This window comes from Leucopleurus acutus (genome assembly GCF_964270905.1).
Source record: "Leucopleurus acutus genome assembly, chromosome: 1".
Classification (NCBI taxonomy): Eukaryota; Metazoa; Chordata; class Mammalia; order Artiodactyla; family Delphinidae; genus Leucopleurus; species Leucopleurus acutus.
This window is the reverse complement of record NC_139142.1, coordinates 154,151,437-154,170,763: the sequence shown is the minus strand read 5'-3', so window position 1 is coordinate 154,170,763 and position 19,327 is coordinate 154,151,437. Positions and strand designations below refer to the sequence as shown.

General features: G+C 47.7%; 1 protein-coding gene across 1 annotated transcript in view; it reads right to left on the bottom strand.

The window, feature by feature from the left end:
- IGF1R (insulin like growth factor 1 receptor) overlaps window positions 1-19,327 on the bottom strand; it is a gene marked incomplete at both ends in the record, with an annotated part of 300,651 nt that overhangs the window by 24,783 nt on the left and 256,541 nt on the right. The window contains 10 exons of the mRNA XM_082837019.1: window positions 1,468-1,538; window positions 2,075-2,177; window positions 5,819-5,978; window positions 6,461-6,597; window positions 7,899-8,182; window positions 11,586-11,790; window positions 11,978-12,145; window positions 14,511-14,749; window positions 16,224-16,350; window positions 18,242-18,456. Of these exons, the coding sequence (XP_082693145.1) occupies window positions 1,468-1,538; window positions 2,075-2,177; window positions 5,819-5,978; window positions 6,461-6,597; window positions 7,899-8,182; window positions 11,586-11,790; window positions 11,978-12,145; window positions 14,511-14,749; window positions 16,224-16,350; window positions 18,242-18,456 (1,709 nt within the window). The remainder of the gene's footprint in view (window positions 1-1,467; window positions 1,539-2,074; window positions 2,178-5,818; window positions 5,979-6,460; window positions 6,598-7,898; window positions 8,183-11,585; window positions 11,791-11,977; window positions 12,146-14,510; window positions 14,750-16,223; window positions 16,351-18,241; window positions 18,457-19,327) is intronic.

Here is a 19,327-nt window from a genome sequence, read left to right as displayed (position 1 = left end):
CTTGATTAAAAAAAAAAACTATTATTTATTCAAACAATGCATAAAAATCGTCTTGCCTTTTTTTTTTTAAAGAAAAAGAACCTCTCCACAAGTAACTACCCTTTTAAGTTTGGTGTGTATCCTTCCAGAACATTCTCTGCACCTTATATGTACACACACAGACATACATACAGACATGTAGCTGTGTGTGTACATATATATGTCTTTTAAAAATACAATTTTGTGAGACCTTTATATAAAGAAGAAGAATGTCCTCATTATTCTACACTTGATTCACATTCAGAGGAGTCTGCTTTTGATTGGCTTTATTGTAAACACAATTTGAATTAGAAATTATTAAAGAAATCACAGTAATAAAACTTTACACACTTATATAGTGCTTTTAAATTGTTTTCTCATTTGAGGATGAGCAATTAGAATAATCATGACTCTTTATTTCACGTCTCCTGCACACACACTTCCACTTCTGAAGCATGAGCGAGGCAAACGTGTTTTCTAAATACATCCAGCCGATTCCATGCACTTATTTATTCACTTGACAAACCCTGGCCAGCTGCTCCTGTGGGCCAGCTTGCCGGTCTCCCCAGCCCCCAGGACCTCACAGTCCTTCCCCCCAGCGACTGCATCACATGTCAGCAAGATGCCAGGGGCTGCCTCATCCTGATTTCTCAACTGCCTAGTTCTGTGACCAGGGTGAGTTTCCCCTCTGAGCCTCGTTACCCCACTGACAGACAGATGAGCATCAGACAACCCATCCTATAGGGATGCAGGGATCAAATGGGATGGCATTTGTGAACGTCTCTAGCAAACTGCCAGTTAGTGGTACCCAGTGACCAATGTCTCACCCTGACTTACTTTGAAAAGTTAGGATTTTGGCAAACTTGGAAGACAAGACAGCAAATAAGGAAAAAAACCTTCCAAGTTAGACCATCTCAGACGTTTAACTAAATGGCTCTCATGAGTTACTACCAGAGGGAATGTGAACAGGCCATGAGGGTAAGAATCGTTAAGACCCCAGTCAGGAGGGAATGAACAGAAAATCTCCAAGATACAAAAATCAGAGAAGCCGTAGTGATCAAAGACAATTATAATGACATGAAACTCAAGCTGAAACTAGTTTAAAAGGACTGTTTTGTCAGCTGCAGCATATCTTCCAACTAGATGTTGACAATTATACAGATTTTTTCATTCTAGCATAAAATTTCAAGCAATTAAATGAATGGATTACTGTGCTGGCCACATTCATCTCTGAAGCCCATTTTTCCTTGGGGCAACCCAGACAGTCCCAGAATTTTTGACATATTCAGTGAACTGCTCAAAACACTGGTTTAAAAAAAAGTGTTAATGAAGATGGATCTGAGGCCAAAGGTCCCTCAAAATAATGCAAGCCTCTTCCCCTGAATTCGTAACACTCCCCAAAGCTCCTGAGCTGGGACCCCAGACAGTGACTGTAGTTTAGAAGCTTACCATCGGCTGCACTGAAGTACTCCGGGTTCACAGAGGCATACAGCACTCCGTTCCCCAGCCTGCTGTTATTTCTGTCAAAAAGGATGAAATTCAGGTTAGAAAAAAAAATCCCCACATACTTTTATATATATTTTCATCTTTGTTACCTCAGTTTTATTTGTTCTGATTCATTAAGGACCGGGAAGGGGTAGTGGAGGTACTGTCAGGACAGCTCCACCACACTTGCTAACGCCTCTTTTGGCTTCTTCATCGGCCTCAAATTAGAGCTTTTTAAGAAACATTTGTTTCTTTACTTTGTTGGAAATTGAAAGGCTTATTTGATGTACAGGGTTAAAATATCATGTTTGAAAAAGCTTTGCACAAGCAGCGTTATCTGTGATGGGACAACCAGTGTGGGGGATGATCCAGACTCCAAAGAAAAAGTCTTTTTCTGTTGTTGAATCATTAGAAAATATTCTCTTTTTTCTGTACATTTGATTGGAAAATCAGGTTTTCTGATCCATAAGATAATTCCTCAAACTTCTCAAAAAGTTCATCTTAACTTGGGTTCAAATCATCAAACCAGTCAGACACAGAAAGTATCTGAACTTTTCACCAAGTCACTCACCTTTTTCTATGGAAGACGTACAGCATTATAACCAACCCTCCCACTATCAGCAGAACGGCAATGGGCAGAGCAATGATCAGATGGATGAAGTTTTCATACGTTGCTGCAGAAACAAATGGGAAACAAGAAAATGTCATGAGGTGAACAAACTGCTCGTGTCCTTTGTTTATATTTAGCTGGAAGTATGGGGAGAAAAATCCTTGAGAATTCCTTTATTGCCTATCATGAACTAGGAGTTCTGAAGGTAAACAGTATTGTACATAAAAGAGAAAAAAAAACAAACCCTGAGTTATTTGTAAAAAGATTAAATAAGTGCCGATGGAGGAGTAAAGTCATTTTTATTTTCGAAGTACAGTGTATTCTGAAATAATAGTTCAAATGATGGATCAAGTCAAATAATCTTTGTATACAGTTTGATAACTATTGGTGGAATTGCATACATTTGCTAAAAAAGAGAATAGATTCTTATGTATTATAGTGCTCAAGCTGTACTGACTTTTATCTGTCTTAGGACAGTTCCACAGACAATTAAAAAAACCAAAAAGTAACTGGATGGCACCCCTTGCCAAAGCTGCTCTGAATACGCCCCAAACATCAGAGTCTATAGTTCCAAGCCTGAGATCACAGAGCTCCTGCCTGCTCATCACCATCCACAGCCCTTACATGACAGATGGCAGGCTGGATGCTGATCTACACACTTGAAAATTCTGTCAGATGCTGGTGATCAGCATGTCCATAGGTAGCATAACGACCAGACAAGTGGACCACACATGCTGCAAGGATGCAGGGAGGAAGGGAGAGGGGAAGGGAGTCGGGGGAAGCTCGCCAAGCACAGAGGATGGTTGGAAATGATACTGGAGAGAAACCAGGGCCAGCTCCTAAGGGGCCTTGTCCAAGCTAAGCACTCTGAACTTCATTCTGCAGATTAAGCGGAACCAGTGAGAGCTCTCCAGCCCCACGGTGAACTGGTGGGATTTGTGTGGGAGAGATGGCTGTGCCTGAGGATAGCCTGGAAGGGCTGGCAGCGGGGAGGAGACCCTGCCCTGTCTGGGGCAGCGGGTGGGGGGGTGCCCTGGGCATGTTCTGCATCACCCAGCTCAGACCTCACCAAGGAATCACTGCTCCTTGTCTATGAATGAGAAAGCCTCACAGAGATAAACTGCCCTCCCCAGGGTCACACATGCAGCTGGCTGGCCATGACCTAGGGATTGGAACCCAGGCTTCCGGCGCCTCTGGCTCATATTTTCCCTACGAAGCAAGCGCCCTGGAGGCTCTGAGCTGAGGCGGTGGTGGTGGCTACAGAGGCTGGATTCCAGAGGTATTTCAGAGGCAGAATCAATGAGATGTGGGTTTGAATGAGAAGTGGGTGGCAGGAGTGAAGGAAAGGGGAGGGGTGGCTGTGAGGTTCCTGGCTTGGGTGGTGGGTGGATTACGGGGTCACGGACTGAGCTGAGGAACAAAGGATGGAGAGAGATTTTGAAGGTAGCAACTGTGATTCTGGTTTTGTGCACGAGGCGTCTGAATTGCCTGTGGGACACCCACGTATGTGGAAATGAAGTTGGAACTCACTGGGGACCAAGTTACATCTATTGTAGATCACCCATCAATGATTATTCTGCCACTAAACATTACTATTATTATTACTCTGTGAGGACTATTAAAGCTATTTTAATTTTTTAAATTAAAGATATTTTTATCAAATAGCTCTAAAAATGGATACCGGCTCCTGCATTTCCTAATTCTTAAAAATACTTGCAAATTAACAGGGACTTTGGGAAGCTAGTGGAGTTTCTTTTTTGCCCCCGAGGATTATTTCTTCTATCTCTATCACTTATACTATACTGGTCAGGTTGTATCCTATTCTTTTTGAGTTTCACATTTCAACGGGGACTTGGAAAAAGTGGAACACATCCAGAGAAGAACAAAATGACCGAATGGCTAGAAAATTGTTCTGTGAGACTGGGCTACAAGAAAAGGCCCCAAACCTGAGATTATTTAGTCTGGAGAAGAAAAGCCTAAGGAGTAATTTAATAGTATTCAAGCACATGAAGGGTTCCTAAAAGGAGAGAAGTTGCCAGAAAGCTTCCAAAGCTTCCATCTCCTCTGAGGATTGAACAGGAGGAAGGGAGACTCAACCACAGCAGGAGAGAATCTTGTCTGACACAAGGAAAAACTGCCCAACGGTAAAGCAGACGCAGATTTAATTTCCCCATGGTGTATGCCAACTCCTGCTGGAAAGACGCCATCAGAGAGGCTCTTGGGTTTCCCACTGGCTCCCGGCACTCACAGGGTTAAAAACGCGGGAGCAATGGCAGAGAGGAACCTGTCATCTCTGCAGATAAGCCAAGGTCACTGAACCCCAGAAGCCAATGCTGCTGTTTCAAAGAACACAGCATCACGCTAGACCTCGAAACCTAGGCTCTGTTCCTAAGGGATGGATGTGGAGAGGGGAGGAGAGGAGAAGAGAGAAAACAAGCCACTTCTTCGGGGAGGGCTCTGGGAATATTGTGAAAGTTCCAGCGCTGGAGTGTGTGGCACTAGCCAACTGGAAGAGTAGGTAAAATGGACCACATGGAGAATTCAGACTATTTTAGATGATGGAATTATCTTCTCAAGCATCTGTTTACCCCTCACAGTGCCAGGCTCATCAAATGCTACCTCAAGGTCTGCAATTCTATCCCCGCACATCCTTCTTTTGGTATCTGTCACTGTGTAGACTTCCAAATACCATGCATGTCTTTGACTAGGCGCTAACCAGGTGGACTGCTGGATTGACTGAATCCTGAATTTAAAAACTCAGACTCCAGACCAGAGTAGCACAGATGTGGACACCAGGAGAAACCAGGGCAGTGGGAATTGCCCACCTGACCCAAAAGTAGCACCACTGAGCAAGGCGGGACTGCTTTTTCTCGTGGAAGCAGTCAGGAATAGTGCTATGCCAGATTTGATCCCATTATCTGAACATGAAATAATCTTAAAAATTTGGTTTCTAATACAAAATAACAGAAACTCAAAATGTAAATAAGGGATATTTATGTCACCAAATGAAAATACTGAATTTTCTTGGCCAAGCAAGTACAGTGCCCTTGTGCTCATACATTTTACAAAACTCACTTTTAAAATCTAAAATCCTCGCCTAGAATGGCCTTCTAAGAATTCTGTCTTGTCGATGGTTTGAGCATAAACTCACCACATGGCCCAGTCTCTGTGCCAAACAGGGACCACTGTGTGCTTTCAAAGTGTGTTGCTGCTTTAAAAGTGCATCTGTTATTTTACCGCTGAGGAAAGACAGGGGTGATGCCTCAGCCTGGGATGCTGTCACGGCGACTCCTGCCCTGGAGCAGGCTGGAGCAGAAGGCCCCCAGGTTTCTGTCACCCCTTAGGATTCTAAGCCCTGAGTCGGAGCCCCAATCAGCATCCCTGACGAGGCAGGAGGCAGAATGGTCAATTCAATGCTTTGTAAAATGCTTTGGACATAAACCAAGTTGAGAGCACGGGCCCCTTGCTGTCTCCCTCAAAAGAGGGCCTCAGACCATCTCCCTGCCCATCAGATGAGGTAGGGACTCCAGGTGTGGCAGCTCCCCAGCCTGAGCTCCTAGATTAAGTGCTGGCAAAAGTGTGACTCTTCTGAAAGGTGGCCGACAGAAATCAGAAAACCGGAGAGCCAGCATGACGACCCAGGTTTCCCCAGTCCCAGCACCACCTGCTTTCTGTTTTCCCAGCGACTCCCTCCACAAGCCTTACTTTTGGCCTGGACATAGAAGAACACAGGATCAGTCCACGACCCGTTCCCAGAGAGAGAGGTGGCCTGGATCCGGGCCGTGTAGTTCCCCGGGTTGAGCCGGTTTAGTTTGGCCCCTCCATACTTCCTGTACTCCTGTCTGGACACACATTCCCGCTGATCCTGGAGGAAATAAAACATATGTGTCAATTTCCCACAAACACACTGCCTCGTCTCTCGCCTCCCGCCTCCCACCTAACACTGACCCCAATTTGCAATAAAAGGGAAAACACCCAGGCTTACATTATGGCAGTCCTCCAGTAACTCTAAGCACGCCCGACCTTTAACCAAACCTTCTTTCTTTAACCAAAAAGAGTTCCAGAAAGATTAAGTTATTAAGCCCAATCTCTAGGCTGAAAGATCGTTTTCTGCAAAGAAACAGTTTCTTGAGGGTGAGGATAAGCCAGCTCCTCGCACACTGTGAGAATTCCCCAAAGAGCAGTGACATTAAGAGTTGGTAAAAAGACCTGAATCCTCACTGACTTACCTCCTTATTTTACTGTTCAAAGTCTTCAGCTAACCAGAAGGTGCCCTGTGTTGAAGTGTAACACACGCTACACCTGCAACAGAAACGCACCCACACACGGCCGGTGCCCCAGTCTTACCTCGACTTGTGATCCATATTTTATTTCATACATTAAAATCAATCCATTGGGATTCTCAGGTTCTGGCCATTTTAAAAAGATGGAGTTCTCAGGCCTTGGCTCCCAGGTCACTGGCCCAGGAATGTCATCTGCTCCTTCTGCACAACAATTGAAATAAGTGATAAAGTTAGATTCGAGTCCTCAGGGAGGGAGAAAAACACTGGACTAGCCTAAGAACACCCTCCCCAACCCCTCGTGCAGGACTGCGGACAGCGGCCGCAGCAACTCCTCCTGACCTGGCCTTGCACACACAGCAGGGGTTTTGGAACTGGAGCAACCTAATGACCTGTAAGTCTCAAGATGCCACCATACCCTCCCTTCCCCTCAGTCTCCCAACAAAAAAGCCTACTCTCAAGTGCAGGAGGAAAATCTTGGCAAATTGAGTCGCTTAGGTCTGCTACTCGGCTTCTAGGCGATGCCATCAAACACAAGCATCATCGAAAAGGTGCTGAGTGAGCAGAAGCAGCGGCATCCAGCCTCCAAGCCGGGACCCAGATCCTTCATGCTCTGCATCTGCATGTGGCAGATGCAATTTCTGCGCAGGTGTAAAGGATGGTCCCCGAGCCCGCCTGGGAGGGAGCCGCCAGGAAGCTGGTGCTGAGCGCAAGCTTGCTGCCCTCATCAGCGATTCCTGAAGCTGCCGGGTGAGGCTGGGGTGCCTGCTCTCCTGCTTTTGCTTCTTAAAGCAGTAAGCCAAGTGGTGAGCAATGTCACTGCAAGTTCCAGCTGGGAAACACTGAGAAATCAGCTGGGCTTTCTCTCCTGGGAGGGTGAGGAGACTAAGGCCGGGTAGGCTGGCAGCAGCACGTCGGTGCCAGAACTGCGCCCAGGAGGCCCCGCCCCCAGACTGCAGACATTGTGCTCTGTGCTACCTGCCAGCTCTGCAAGGAGGTGAACCAGGCAGTTCACCCATCCTGAAAGATGGATGTATGGCTGTCTAAGCCACAGGCAGCTTCTAACTTACAAGGAGAAGGTGAAGACCAAACAAGCAGGACAAAAGGCTGCTTGGGAGCAGACCTTGAGGAGCAAAACTCAGTCTGAATCAAGGCAGCTAAATGGGGATTTCACTGAAACTTAAGAACTCAGGAGGGACCTGGCAAGAAAGGGCCATGGGAATGCACAATGCAAACCAAGGAGAAGGAAAAGAGCCGACCCTGCATCGAGCTCCCTGCTCTCGAGTACTTTGTATGGAGAGACTGGGGTGGGAGTGGGGTCACGATGTGTGAACTGCATTCCCTGGGCTGCTGGGCTACCAAGCTGCCTGCAAATGACCACCCATTCCTTAATAAGCAGGACTGAGACTAAGGGTCATCGCCCTGGGTGTCAGCCTCCGTGTCTACAAATCACAGTCTCCACTAGGCTGTGAGTCGGGCGTGGGGTGAGCTGGATGACACCGTACCTGCAGGCATGGTTCTTGCAAAGACAAAGTTGGAGGCGCTGCAGCCAAGCTTCTCAGCTTCGTGGTTACAGCTGTGGATATCGATTCGGTACAGAGTAAAAGGCCGGAGGTTGGAGATGACAGTTCTCTCCTTGTTATCCACTCTGCTCTCGAAGAAAGGGTACTCGGTCTCGAGCTCTTCCGGGTCTGTGATGTTGTAGGTGTCCACCACCGTGGTGTTCCTGTTCCGGCTGGACATGGTGGTGTTGGCGACCTGCATAACCTCCCTCCGCTTCCGTTCAGGTCTGCAAGGAAGAGAGAGAGAAATGTGGCTTGTGAGTGAGGGCTTCCACCTCTTTTGTCTTTTCTGTGACTCGAGTCAGAGAAAGAAAAGAAAAATCTTCACCTTGGAATAAAAGGAGCTACTCAACCCCCTTGCATAAGAACCAACAAGTAATAATACAGGGATTTCCCTCCTCATTATTTATTTTGCTTTCTCTATGCTGCAAACCTCAGCCTCAACGTGCAACCTGCCCCCTGGCTCCCTGAGTGGTTACTCAATGGTACCTAGAGGCAAACTAACACCTCAGCCCCTCCAGTGGGGAGGCTCAGTAGCACCTGGGCTGTTTCCTCAGAGCTGTTACAGTGGACAGGGCCTGGGGAAGGGAGGCCACCCGGGACGCTGTCGGGGAGGCAGGGGGCCAGCAGAATGGCACGTCCCGATTCTCTGTAAACAGCCGCACGTCCACACTGTGTGACCAGCAGCTAATGTCATGGCCAGCTTTTCCCACACCCACCGATGGGACAAATTACTCCTGTCAGGAAACCTTGTTTACTCTTCAACATCTGTTGATATTTCAGTCACTTGAACCAAACTTTGTGACTTAAACTATAAAGGCAGGGATCAATGAAAGGCACTTGGCACCAGATACTGACTCCAGAAAGGAACTCATGACCTCAGGCTGCCATCCTATTTCAAGACACGTGGACGTGGATGGCGAATAGCGTCATACTCAACCTGACTTGACGGGTTTTAAGCTCTAAATAAACTGTTCTTAGAATGAATTGAAAGAAATAAAAATTGTCTTTGGAAAATTTAGTTGTAAAACAGAAAAGCTTCCTTTATGATTTATTCAGGCGTTCTGTTACCCAGACACTCCTTTTACCCAAATTCTGTGGGAAATTGTGTGGACATCAGATGTACGCCTCAGTAGGAGGCATGAAAAATCCCAAACGTGAGGTTCTTATCAACTGTGGCCCCTCACCATGGGCAAACTAGGATATTATGTCTGTCCTGTGAAAAGAAAGGACAGCAAGTGCGACTAGACTTCAGACAGCGGCCATCAAGACCGCAGGGTGGACACACGCATTCATCAGGGGAATGCGGTGTAGAGGAAACTTATTTTGAACTCAACAATGCAAACACAAGGCATTCGTGAAATCTGTGTCACCCACAGCTCTGCCTTCCTATCACCTGATCCTGTGTTCTTGGACTGATGAGGAAAACAGGCACTGTCTTGTAACTATCAACAGAAAGCTAGGGGCTCTTCAGTGAAACCTTTCCAAAGCCTGGACTCACAGCCTGAACCTCGGACAGGTCTTTGGGAAAAGACGGCAACGTAGCCGGCAGCCTCTGCTGGAGAATAAACAGATGGCTCCTGCTGGCCTGTCTGGGATGCTCTAAATCCATCCTCTTCTGTGTCCAAAGGAAGTAACACCGGCCAAGCCCCTGCTGGCACAGGGGGCGATGGACTGTGTTGAGAAGCAATGCCATGAAGGGAAAGAGCCCCGGTGTGTGGGGAAGAAGGGCCAAGCCCCAAATCTATAGTTAGTGAATCAGGGTGGTGGAGAAGCCACTGAACCCAGGTTCTAGTTTTAAAACATCTTTGAGCTCTTTTCCATCCTCAAACTTTCTGATTCTCGAGACCACGCGTGATATACAGGATATCTGGACCAACACATGAACTGCAGCCATATCAATCACCCGTGAACAGGAGATGTCACCGGCGGGGCAGGTCGGGAGGTTCCATGGTTTTAACGGCAGGAGAGGAGGGGGCAGAAAGCTGCTAAGTGACCGATAGCTTCATTCTGAAAAGGAAATAGTGCCTCCACTTCCAAAAGGTCTTGATTTCCTGTTTTAATGATTTTTCAAAGTAAGATATCTATCTTTGACTAGTATACAAATATCAGTAAGGTCACGTGACAGAAAATAAAAGTCTCTTTCAAAACCATTTGTTGCTACAACCTAAGAGAGCTTTTAAGGGCAAAGCAACTGCAGGATAAACAGAAGCTCGGGACTGCTGGTGCCCCTCTGGGTCGGGAGCTGGAAGAAGAGTGATCCCCAGGACAACGTACTGGCAGTGGGCTGGCAGCTGGGGCGCCATGGGGGTCAGGAAACGGGCTCTCGTAGGTATAATGCTGGCCTGAATCTTGCTCCTTTGCCCAGATTTCAGGCATGAGGTTGTTTCTAAACTCTGTGCTACAATTTTTCAGGAAGACAAAGGAGCCATCAGTCACCACTCTGTTTCCATCTCCTTCCCCAGACATCACAAGGCTGCCCTGCTAAATGTCCCTCCACTTTTCTTTTCTTTCTTTCTTTTTTTTTTCTTGTGGTAAAACAAATTTTTAAAGTTAAAAAAAAAAAACTAACAAAATTTTGTCATTTTAACCACTTTTAGGTGCACATTTCAGTGTCATTAATTACATTCATAATTCTGTGTAACCATCACCACTATTTCCAAAATCTTTCATTACCCCAAACAGAAGTTCTACACGCATTAAGGAATAACACCCTATTTCCCCTCCCCACAGTCCCTGGTAACCTCTAATCTACTTTCTTTTGCCATGAATTTATCTGTTCAAGATATTTCATACACATATAGAATCATACAATATCTCCTTCTGCATCTGGGTGCCTTCACTCAGCATAATGTTTTCAAGGTTCATGCATGTGGTAGCCCATGCTTCAGAATCTCATTCCTTTACAGGGTTGAATAATATTCCATTGGAGGGCAAGACCACATTGGTTCATCCATTCATCTCCTGGTGGACACATGGGATGTTCTCAGCTTTTGGCTATTTGAATAATTCTGCTCTAAACATTTATCTTCCTCCGCTTTTGTCCCCACTAGGCAGAAGCAGAGGCTGGAGCAGCGGAGCAGACAGATGCCCTGGCGTCGGTCGGGCTGCTTGGCATGGAAAGGCTGTCTTTTGCGCAGCTTCACAAACTGCTTGTCAAGGGTGCCAGTGGCTCTCGGTTATGCTTTGAAGTTGGGCGCCTTTCAAAACTGACTCTGAGTCTCTCCCTCTCCCTTCGCTCCACCTTGGCCAGGCTGGGAGGCCGCAGGGAGGCGTGGGAAGGGCAACCGAGGGCCCAAACCCGGTTCCTCTGCTTGCTGGTGTGTGCTTGGCCAGGTGATTGCTGCTCTCTGCGCCCACGTGCCCCCCACAGGGGCTGGGCGGCCACAGGGCAGCTGCACCTGTCACCTGTCACGCTGACAGCCCCCCACAGCTCAGGCCGTGAGCTCGGCCCGTTCCATGAGCGCTGAGTGGCTTGGGTAGTAACCCCACTCGCCAAGCTGGCTGCCTACACTGTTGTCCCTCTTCGACGGCCGCTGGGTCTCACCTTTGAGGCTGCTGACCTACACACCACAGGGTGGAGAGAAAGCACCAGGACCTGCCCAAGGATCCTCTCAGAGGACACGGTACCTGGGCACGAAGATGGCGTTGTGCAGGAAATTCTCGAAGACCTTGCGGTACTCGGCCTCCTCCTTCTCGGCCTGCTTCTCGGCTTCAGTTTTGGGGCAAGCGCAGCACGGCCCTTTCTCCCCACCACACACTTCGGTCTTGGGATTCTCCGTCACCTCCTCAACGTCGATGGTGCCATCGGCGTACTTCCTGATGGGGATTTTGTCTGCTTGGAAAAGGATAGCCCAACGAGAGCCAAGTTACACAGGCTGGTGAGGAAAGGAAGAGCCATCAGCACCTGGGCTCACGACCACAGCTGCTTCCCGACAGACAGCTGATGCTGGCCCCGGTGTATGTGGCCTCGGGGTTTGGGAGTCACAGCCACAGGTGTCTCCTGCCCCTCCCACCCTCACCTTTGGAGCAGTAATTGTGCCGGTAAAGGTAGCTGTCCTGGGGCTGGCGCTGCCACCTTACGATGTAGTAGCTCAGGTTGCCGTTGGGCAGGGAAGGAGGGTTCCACTTCACGATCAGCTGAGAAGAGGAGTTTGATGCTGAGAGTACATCCAGGGGGATGGAAGGAACTGGAAAGGGGGACAAAGGACATTTCAGAAAATGGAACGAACCCAAGATCCTGGCTGTCAGATACCCAGAGCAAACCCACAAGAAGCCAAAAGTCTGATCTCCACAGGAAAATGGCGGTGAATACTGAAACACAAAATGAAAACCGAACCTTGTTTTGAAATTCTATTACTTTCCCTTTATAATATCTGTTCTCTGTGATAACAAACATTACTGAGCTGCAGGTAGAAAAGGGTGGTGGGAGCACAGCCAGGGTTGGAATGGATGACTTAAAACCCACAGTTAATGCAAACACTGGACTTTCCTCATTTACTACAGCTGCCATCCTCCAAAACATTTAATGCCAGCAGTTTCAGCAAATGGTAAAACTGACTGACTTGCATTTCATCTGAGATTTTGAATTTCTGATAAAAATGGCAAAAACCCAAAATGAAAGGGGGAAGTAAAAAGGGTGCTGGGGAGAGAGAGTGTGTGTGTGTGGGGAGGGAGAGGGAGAGGGAGAGGGAGAGGGAGAGGGAGAGGGAGAGGGAGAGGGAGAGGGAGAGGGAGAGGGAGAGAGTGAGTGTATGGGGGGCTTGGAGGAAAAAGTAGTGCAAAGGGCCAGTAAATCTACTGATTGTATAATCATGATTCAGTGGAACTATGGAGTCATAACTATGAGAAGCAGTCTAAAAACACCTCGAACACACATAAAGCCCCGATTTCAAGTAACGGACTCTGTTACCAGCAAAAGAACATTGATTTACAGGCAAAGCATAAGAATCTGGTCAATATTTACTTACTATTGCCCCTAAACCCAAACCTGGAGCTGAACTGTGTATAAAGGGCAAATGCATCCAGGGACCACTGAAATCTTATTCTCTTTGGGTTCAGAAAAAAGCATCAATTTTGGTAGATTTTCCAAAGTGCAAAAGACACCTTCGTTGTATGTCACTTAAGCATAATGGCCATGTAAGCTGCTTTTAAAATTTTAAAGCTTAAGGTACAAAATCTTATACACAAGGGTCTGAACACTTGTAAGGAAGGACACTTTAGGAAAAAGTTATGACTAATACTAACTTTTTCTCGGAAAACATTTTACTGAATGCTAGGCCACTTTAGTGCTTCCTAGAATGAGTACTTCAGAAACACACAGCTCACCCCTAGATGTTTCAATAACAGTTGTCACAAAAAAGCCTAGGCCATGGACCAAGTCAGTCTCTGTCCCTACCACTTGTGAGGACAGACGCCAAAATAGAGCAAACTGACTCAATTTGTACAGTGCTTTGTTTTCCATTTTTGGTGAAAGGAAACAAGTTTCTTAAGAATTGGTCTTAACAAAGAAAGACTTTTATTTTCCCCAAATTAGCTACAATGAATTACTTGCAAATTTTTAGGCTGAACAACTTGTTGTGTTGCCTTTGAGCCTCTGCTACAACATCCCAGGCCTAGAATCAGAAGCCTGTGTCACATTTATTGATATAAACATTGTGCCATCAGTGACATGATAGTAGCCACTTAGAGGATCATAGAGATGGAACAGGGGAGGGGAGGGGAAAGGAGGAGGGGGCAGGAGAACATGAGCAAAAGGATTTCCCCACCAACATTTTTTCCTCACCCTCTTTGCCATTTAAATTCATTTCGTGCCAGTTTATGCGTATTTTAAAGCAGCCTATGTATTGTAACAATGGCCATCATCAAAGAATGTTTATCAGTGCATTTTAAAATGATGTGCATTTCCCTACTTCTAACCTGGTTTTTATATACTAGGAAAATATACAAAAATGTTTGCTCTCCTTAGTTCCAGATACTGGAGCTGAGAAATGAGTTGGTTTAAAAAACGGAGATCGGGGAGAAGGAGGCACATTTTCATCAGTGAACACTTGGAATGTCCACAACATGGTTCATCTCATGTTTTTCAACTTTTGTCTGCTTTCTTGGAACCCTAGCCACTACAGGACGAAGGTGAGAAACCAGGGAGCCAGCTGAGGTAACTGGAACAACAACCAGGGTTTCAGTTCCCAGAGGTCCAACTGTCCAAATAAACAAGAAGGGCAGCCTTAGAGGACCGTATCCAGTCTGGGCCTCCCAATGAAACCAACCCAGCACCCTGGAGGACCTGAGCTCACTGGTCCAGGACAGTCAGAATGATAATGGAAGATGGTACCAAGTCCAGAAGATGGCCTGGAAGAGGCTAGGGTATTGGGAGTGGGAAAGAAATATGATACAGTATTATATACTGACAAGACAGACAAATAAAAGACAGACTGGCCCAGGACAGGGAGAGACAACAGGCACAGCTCAGTGTCAGCCCTCTGACTACATCTTGTCATGAGTGAGGACCCTGAGCTGACGAGGCGTGGGACGGCAGGGATGGTGCGTGACTACCTGAAGCGTTGGTGCGAATGTACAAGATCTCGCTCTTGGCTCCACGGATGTGGTCATTCTCCACCATGGTGAGGGTCACAGCCTTGACGTAAACGGCATACTGTGTCCAGGGCTTCAGTCCATGCAGTAAAATGCCGGGCTCCGCGTCCTTGTTGGGTGGGAGGTCCACATCTACCATGTTCCAGCTGTTGGAGCCACAGGCATCCTGCCCGTCATACTCTGTGACGTTTTTAAAGGGTCTGAAACACAATCGATGGAGCTCAGAGAATGTTTTAGGCCGCTGACATCAAAGCTCTCAGAAACCTCCCCCCAGGGCCTCCCACATCATACTTTCTATAATGGGAATTCTAGATAAAAACGAATCATCAATTAGATCTTTGTAGAAGAATAAAATTAAGCCACCGGACTCCAGGTTTCACAGTTCTGTACACACGACAGAATCGAACCCTCTGCCTCAGGAAGAGGAAGTTCCATAATTACTGGGATTGGAAATGCTGCTCCTTAAGAATATACGCAAATGCTCTTTCCTTCTCTTCCCCATTTTTTCACCATTAAGAAAAAACAAGCGTAGTCATTTAATGCAAACATCATTATTGATAAAGAATAACTTCTGGAGAAAAATGCCTTTGCTACAGAAAAACAACTTCTCAAATACAGCTTCTAAAATCTAATATGCTCACAAACAATTCTGATTGCTTAAGTATCTGATAACATTCAAATATTTAGTTTCCAGATTATCTCAGACACTAACGTCACTGTCAGGGCACTGGTACACCATTAAAGAGGATGATGATTCTGCACAGATGCGGAGTTGGGCAGGGATTCCACGCCTCTCAGATGAAAGGGCCAGACAGACACTGGCTTCTGAAACAGACATTCACACACCCCTCCCTGTCGCTGTGATGGAAGATGAGTGACTCCCACGTGCAGGGACAGTGAATGCCTGATAATCCCGCATCCTGCTTTTCTCATGGCAAGGGCACTCCCAGGGCTCCAGCAGGGGCAAAGGGTACCAGATGCTGCCACTGGTGGCTCTGGTTCCAGCACCTGGGAAAGGGACCTATGGCATCAAGGTGGGACCTGGGTGAGGAGGGTGACTAAGAGGCCTGGGGGAACCACCTGGATACAGGAGGCACAGGAAGGAAGGGGAAGACCAAGAAGAGCTGCCATCTGGAGGGACGTCCTGGCTGCCCAGGCAGGCAAATGTCCTCTGAAGGCATAAGAAAAGCCCCCAGTAGATTTTGGGAGAAATTCTGAAAGGTTTGAGACATGAAGGTCAGTCTCTCTCCATTCTCCGTCCCTTGTTTGGAGGGCTTATGACCTAGAGCAGAAGGCCACACCTTGGGAGGGGCCACAGATAGAGTGACCAGAATAGATGATGGACCCACCGGGAGGTCGCCTCAAGGGGAGCCGAGCATCCTGAGGGGTGCTCCCAGACTATGGATTAGGGGGACCAAGGCTGCAATGATATTGCAACCAGACCCTCCAACCCCGTTCATGAATGTCTGGACTGGCCTAATTCTCCACAAAACAAGTTTTCCCCTTTGGACTTATTTTATTCAAGCACCTCTAATCACCCACTGAAGAATGAAAGGCCTCAAGCTAACACTTTTTTGTTTGTAGCTGTCACTGGCAGTGATGGATGTCATGTGACAGACAGGAGGGTGGCGAGGATGAAGCCCTGCCAACACGTCACCAAGCACAGACACTCACGCTTCCTTGTAGTAGACGGTGAAGCTGATGAGGTCCCTGTAGTCAGGGGGCCGGTACCGGTGCCAGGTGATGATGATGCGGTTCTTCCATGTGGTGGTGGAGGTGAAGTGCAGGACGTCACTTTCACCTGGGGCAGAGGCACATCCATGAGTGACACCCATCTATGTCCTTTCCCTCCACGTGTCTGAGAGGTCACCTGCCCTGTACTGTGGCCCTCTCCCCCAAAGCTGTCTGTACTTGCAAAGCCCCTTTTTGGACTTCTCAGTGGCTTTCTTGTTTCTACTAAGGACCCAAACATTGCGCTACGTGGCCTCCAAGGGGCTTGGTCCTTTGTTTTAGTACACTTGGTGGCTCTGGACGTGAACCTGTGAGTGATTCCTAACCTGAAGAGAAGGACCTCTGGATGGAGCAAGGTGGCCTTGTCTCTGCTCTTCCCTAAGATGCGGGCCACCCAAGGGGCTGGGGAAGGTGAGAGTGGACCTTGATGCTGGGTGGACTCTTCTTAGACATGACGACACCTGTCTTGCAGTTGTGGATATCTGCTCGCTTGTGTCAAATTACCAAAGACAGGTAACAGCACAGCTGTGCCACAGAGGGGAACTTTTCTTAGTCCGCATGCGGTATCAACACCTTCCTGTGCAAGGACAAGACAACGCCTTGGCGGCTCCAGCTGGCGCTGACGCGCAGCAGGGAATGGATTGAGCACTGATCGGACCCATTTCACTTGGAACAGCCTTCTGCGCTCTGTGGGAAGGAAGCCTCTGCTGGTGAGGCATGATGGGGATGCTGCCCCGAGCCCCCTCATGCTCCCGGACCTGATTCAAACTGTGATGAGAACCCGGGAAGAACTGATGATTGCCTCCCTCGTGGAGACAAGAAGCTCTCCTACGAATTGTCCTTCCCCCCGTGTCTGCCCGACTCCCACTGCACCCTCAGCAGGTGAAACAGAGGCTAAAGGCAGTTAAAAACTGAGAAGTCTCTGGGGCAAAATGTGATGGATTGAGATGGGAAAAACGTTGCAGTTCCTGCTAAAGTGTTATTTAGAGAGGAAACATGATTTCATTTTCAAGGGAAAATAAATGGCTACTGCATTCATGACCTGACAGGTCAGACTGGCCCACTCTAAGGATGCACTCTGCTGCATCCGCTTCTGCTATGGTCTGAACGGGGAATGTGGTGAGGGCTGTGGCGCGGCATGTGAGGGAGAAGGCCCTTCAGCTCTGCGTCTGGTTTCTCGACTCTAAAAACTCTTCCTGAGCAACTCGAGTGTCTACCAGGTAAATCCAGAGCCAGCAAAACGAAGTCCAATGCTGCCGGTTTCGCAGATTCTCTTGCGCCGTGAGCGCACGTGCAAATCACCCTGGATCACGTAGATTATTCTTTTCTAATACCTGTCCCTTATCAAAAGCCGATGGTGGAGAGACTATTTTTATAACTTGATCCAGCCACACAGAACCACACCATTTTTAAAAGCAGTTTTACATACAGGGCTAGGTGAGAAACTCACCGCTCAGAGGCAAAACCTTAAAGCAGAAGTCGCATAACCAGTGTAAGATTGTAATTATATTGTTCTAAATTTAAAAAGCTGTATCAATCCAGGGAGGCAGGTTCCCTCCACCTTTCATGTTGTGGTAGGAACCAGGTGGAGGCCAGGTCAGGGACGGGGGCCCCTGGCCCCCCCTCCACTCCAGAGACGGAGGGCCGGGTTTGCTCCCTCCCGGGGCTGGACGGGACCAGCTCTCCCCTAGAAAATAATCCAACCGTGTGCCTGAGCATAAAAGACACTTAACTCTGTGTATTCTGTAAGCACCTCTTTAAAATCTGAGTGAGAACACATTTACAAATGTTTAGCACACACAAATAGATGCTACGGAAAATTTACAAATATGAATCTGCCCCACTACTGCCTTTGAAGATATCCACGTGTGAGCAAAGTGCTCATTAAGGAGGCCCCATATGAAACAAGGAGGGGGCCACGAACGGAAGCTGCTGTGTAGATAGGAGGAGGGTCCACTCACAGGAGGCTCTCTCTCCGTTGTTCCTGGTGTTTATGTCCCCTTTGCTCTGGCGCCCTTTAGTCCCCGTCACTTCCTCCATGCGGTAAATCTCGGAGACACACAATTTGGGATTGAAAGCAAAGTACATTTTCCCGGCTTTGATGGTCAGGTTGCGGTGGTCCCAGTCCCACAGCTGCTGCAAGTTCTGGTTGTCGAGGACATAGAAGGAGTAATTCCTAGAAGCACAGAAATCAGCATCAGCACCCTTGCCCTTTGCCACCAGACACCCCATGCTGTGCCTCTTCGCCAGAAGGCTCCAGAAAACACTGCCTTTGCGGGTAAGAGATGTAGTTATTAATGGTATCTAAGAAAGAATAGTCACTGTTAACAATAACAACAATATGATTCAAGGACAATATCAAATAGATAAAACACTAATTAATTTGATGACCCCTATTACCAGCAATAATGCTTCTCACACTGGAGGATGCTACTGAAATCATTCCCTAGAAATGCCTCTGGTTATTTCTCTGAAGCAGAGTATGTACAATGAGCTTGAAATCAGTCCATGGGAGAACAGATATGCTCTGCTACTCAACCGGAACAGCTTACAAATTTGCTGTAGAAAGTCTGCCATTATCCTTGGGGGTAAATCCCATCCCATCCGTGCTGTCAGCAGTATATGACGGTGTAGGAGAGAGAATGGGACAGGGAGACAGACTCGGGGGTGAACCAACCCTGGGTCAGCTCCCTCCTCCAGATTCACCCCACCCTGAAAAGCCTCAGCCGAAGTCCTCGGGGAAGGTGGGGGAAGATAAATGGCCCCCAATGGGCATTCCCCCAGGCCACCCATCCAGGCAATAGCAACTCAATGTCCAACAAGTTTAGGGTGCACAAAGCTTATTTTCAGAGGGCTGGGCCCCACCCCGGGAGTTTCTCATTAGGAAGTCTGGGTGGGCTGAGAATCTGCATTTTTAACTAGCGCCCAGGTGATGCTGGGACCACACTTGGAGAACCACTGGTCTAACAGACCCTGGGCACCACCGAGGGGCTGGGGGTCCAAAGCCGACCAAGTCAGACATCGGTCCTGCTCCCAGTGGGTGGACG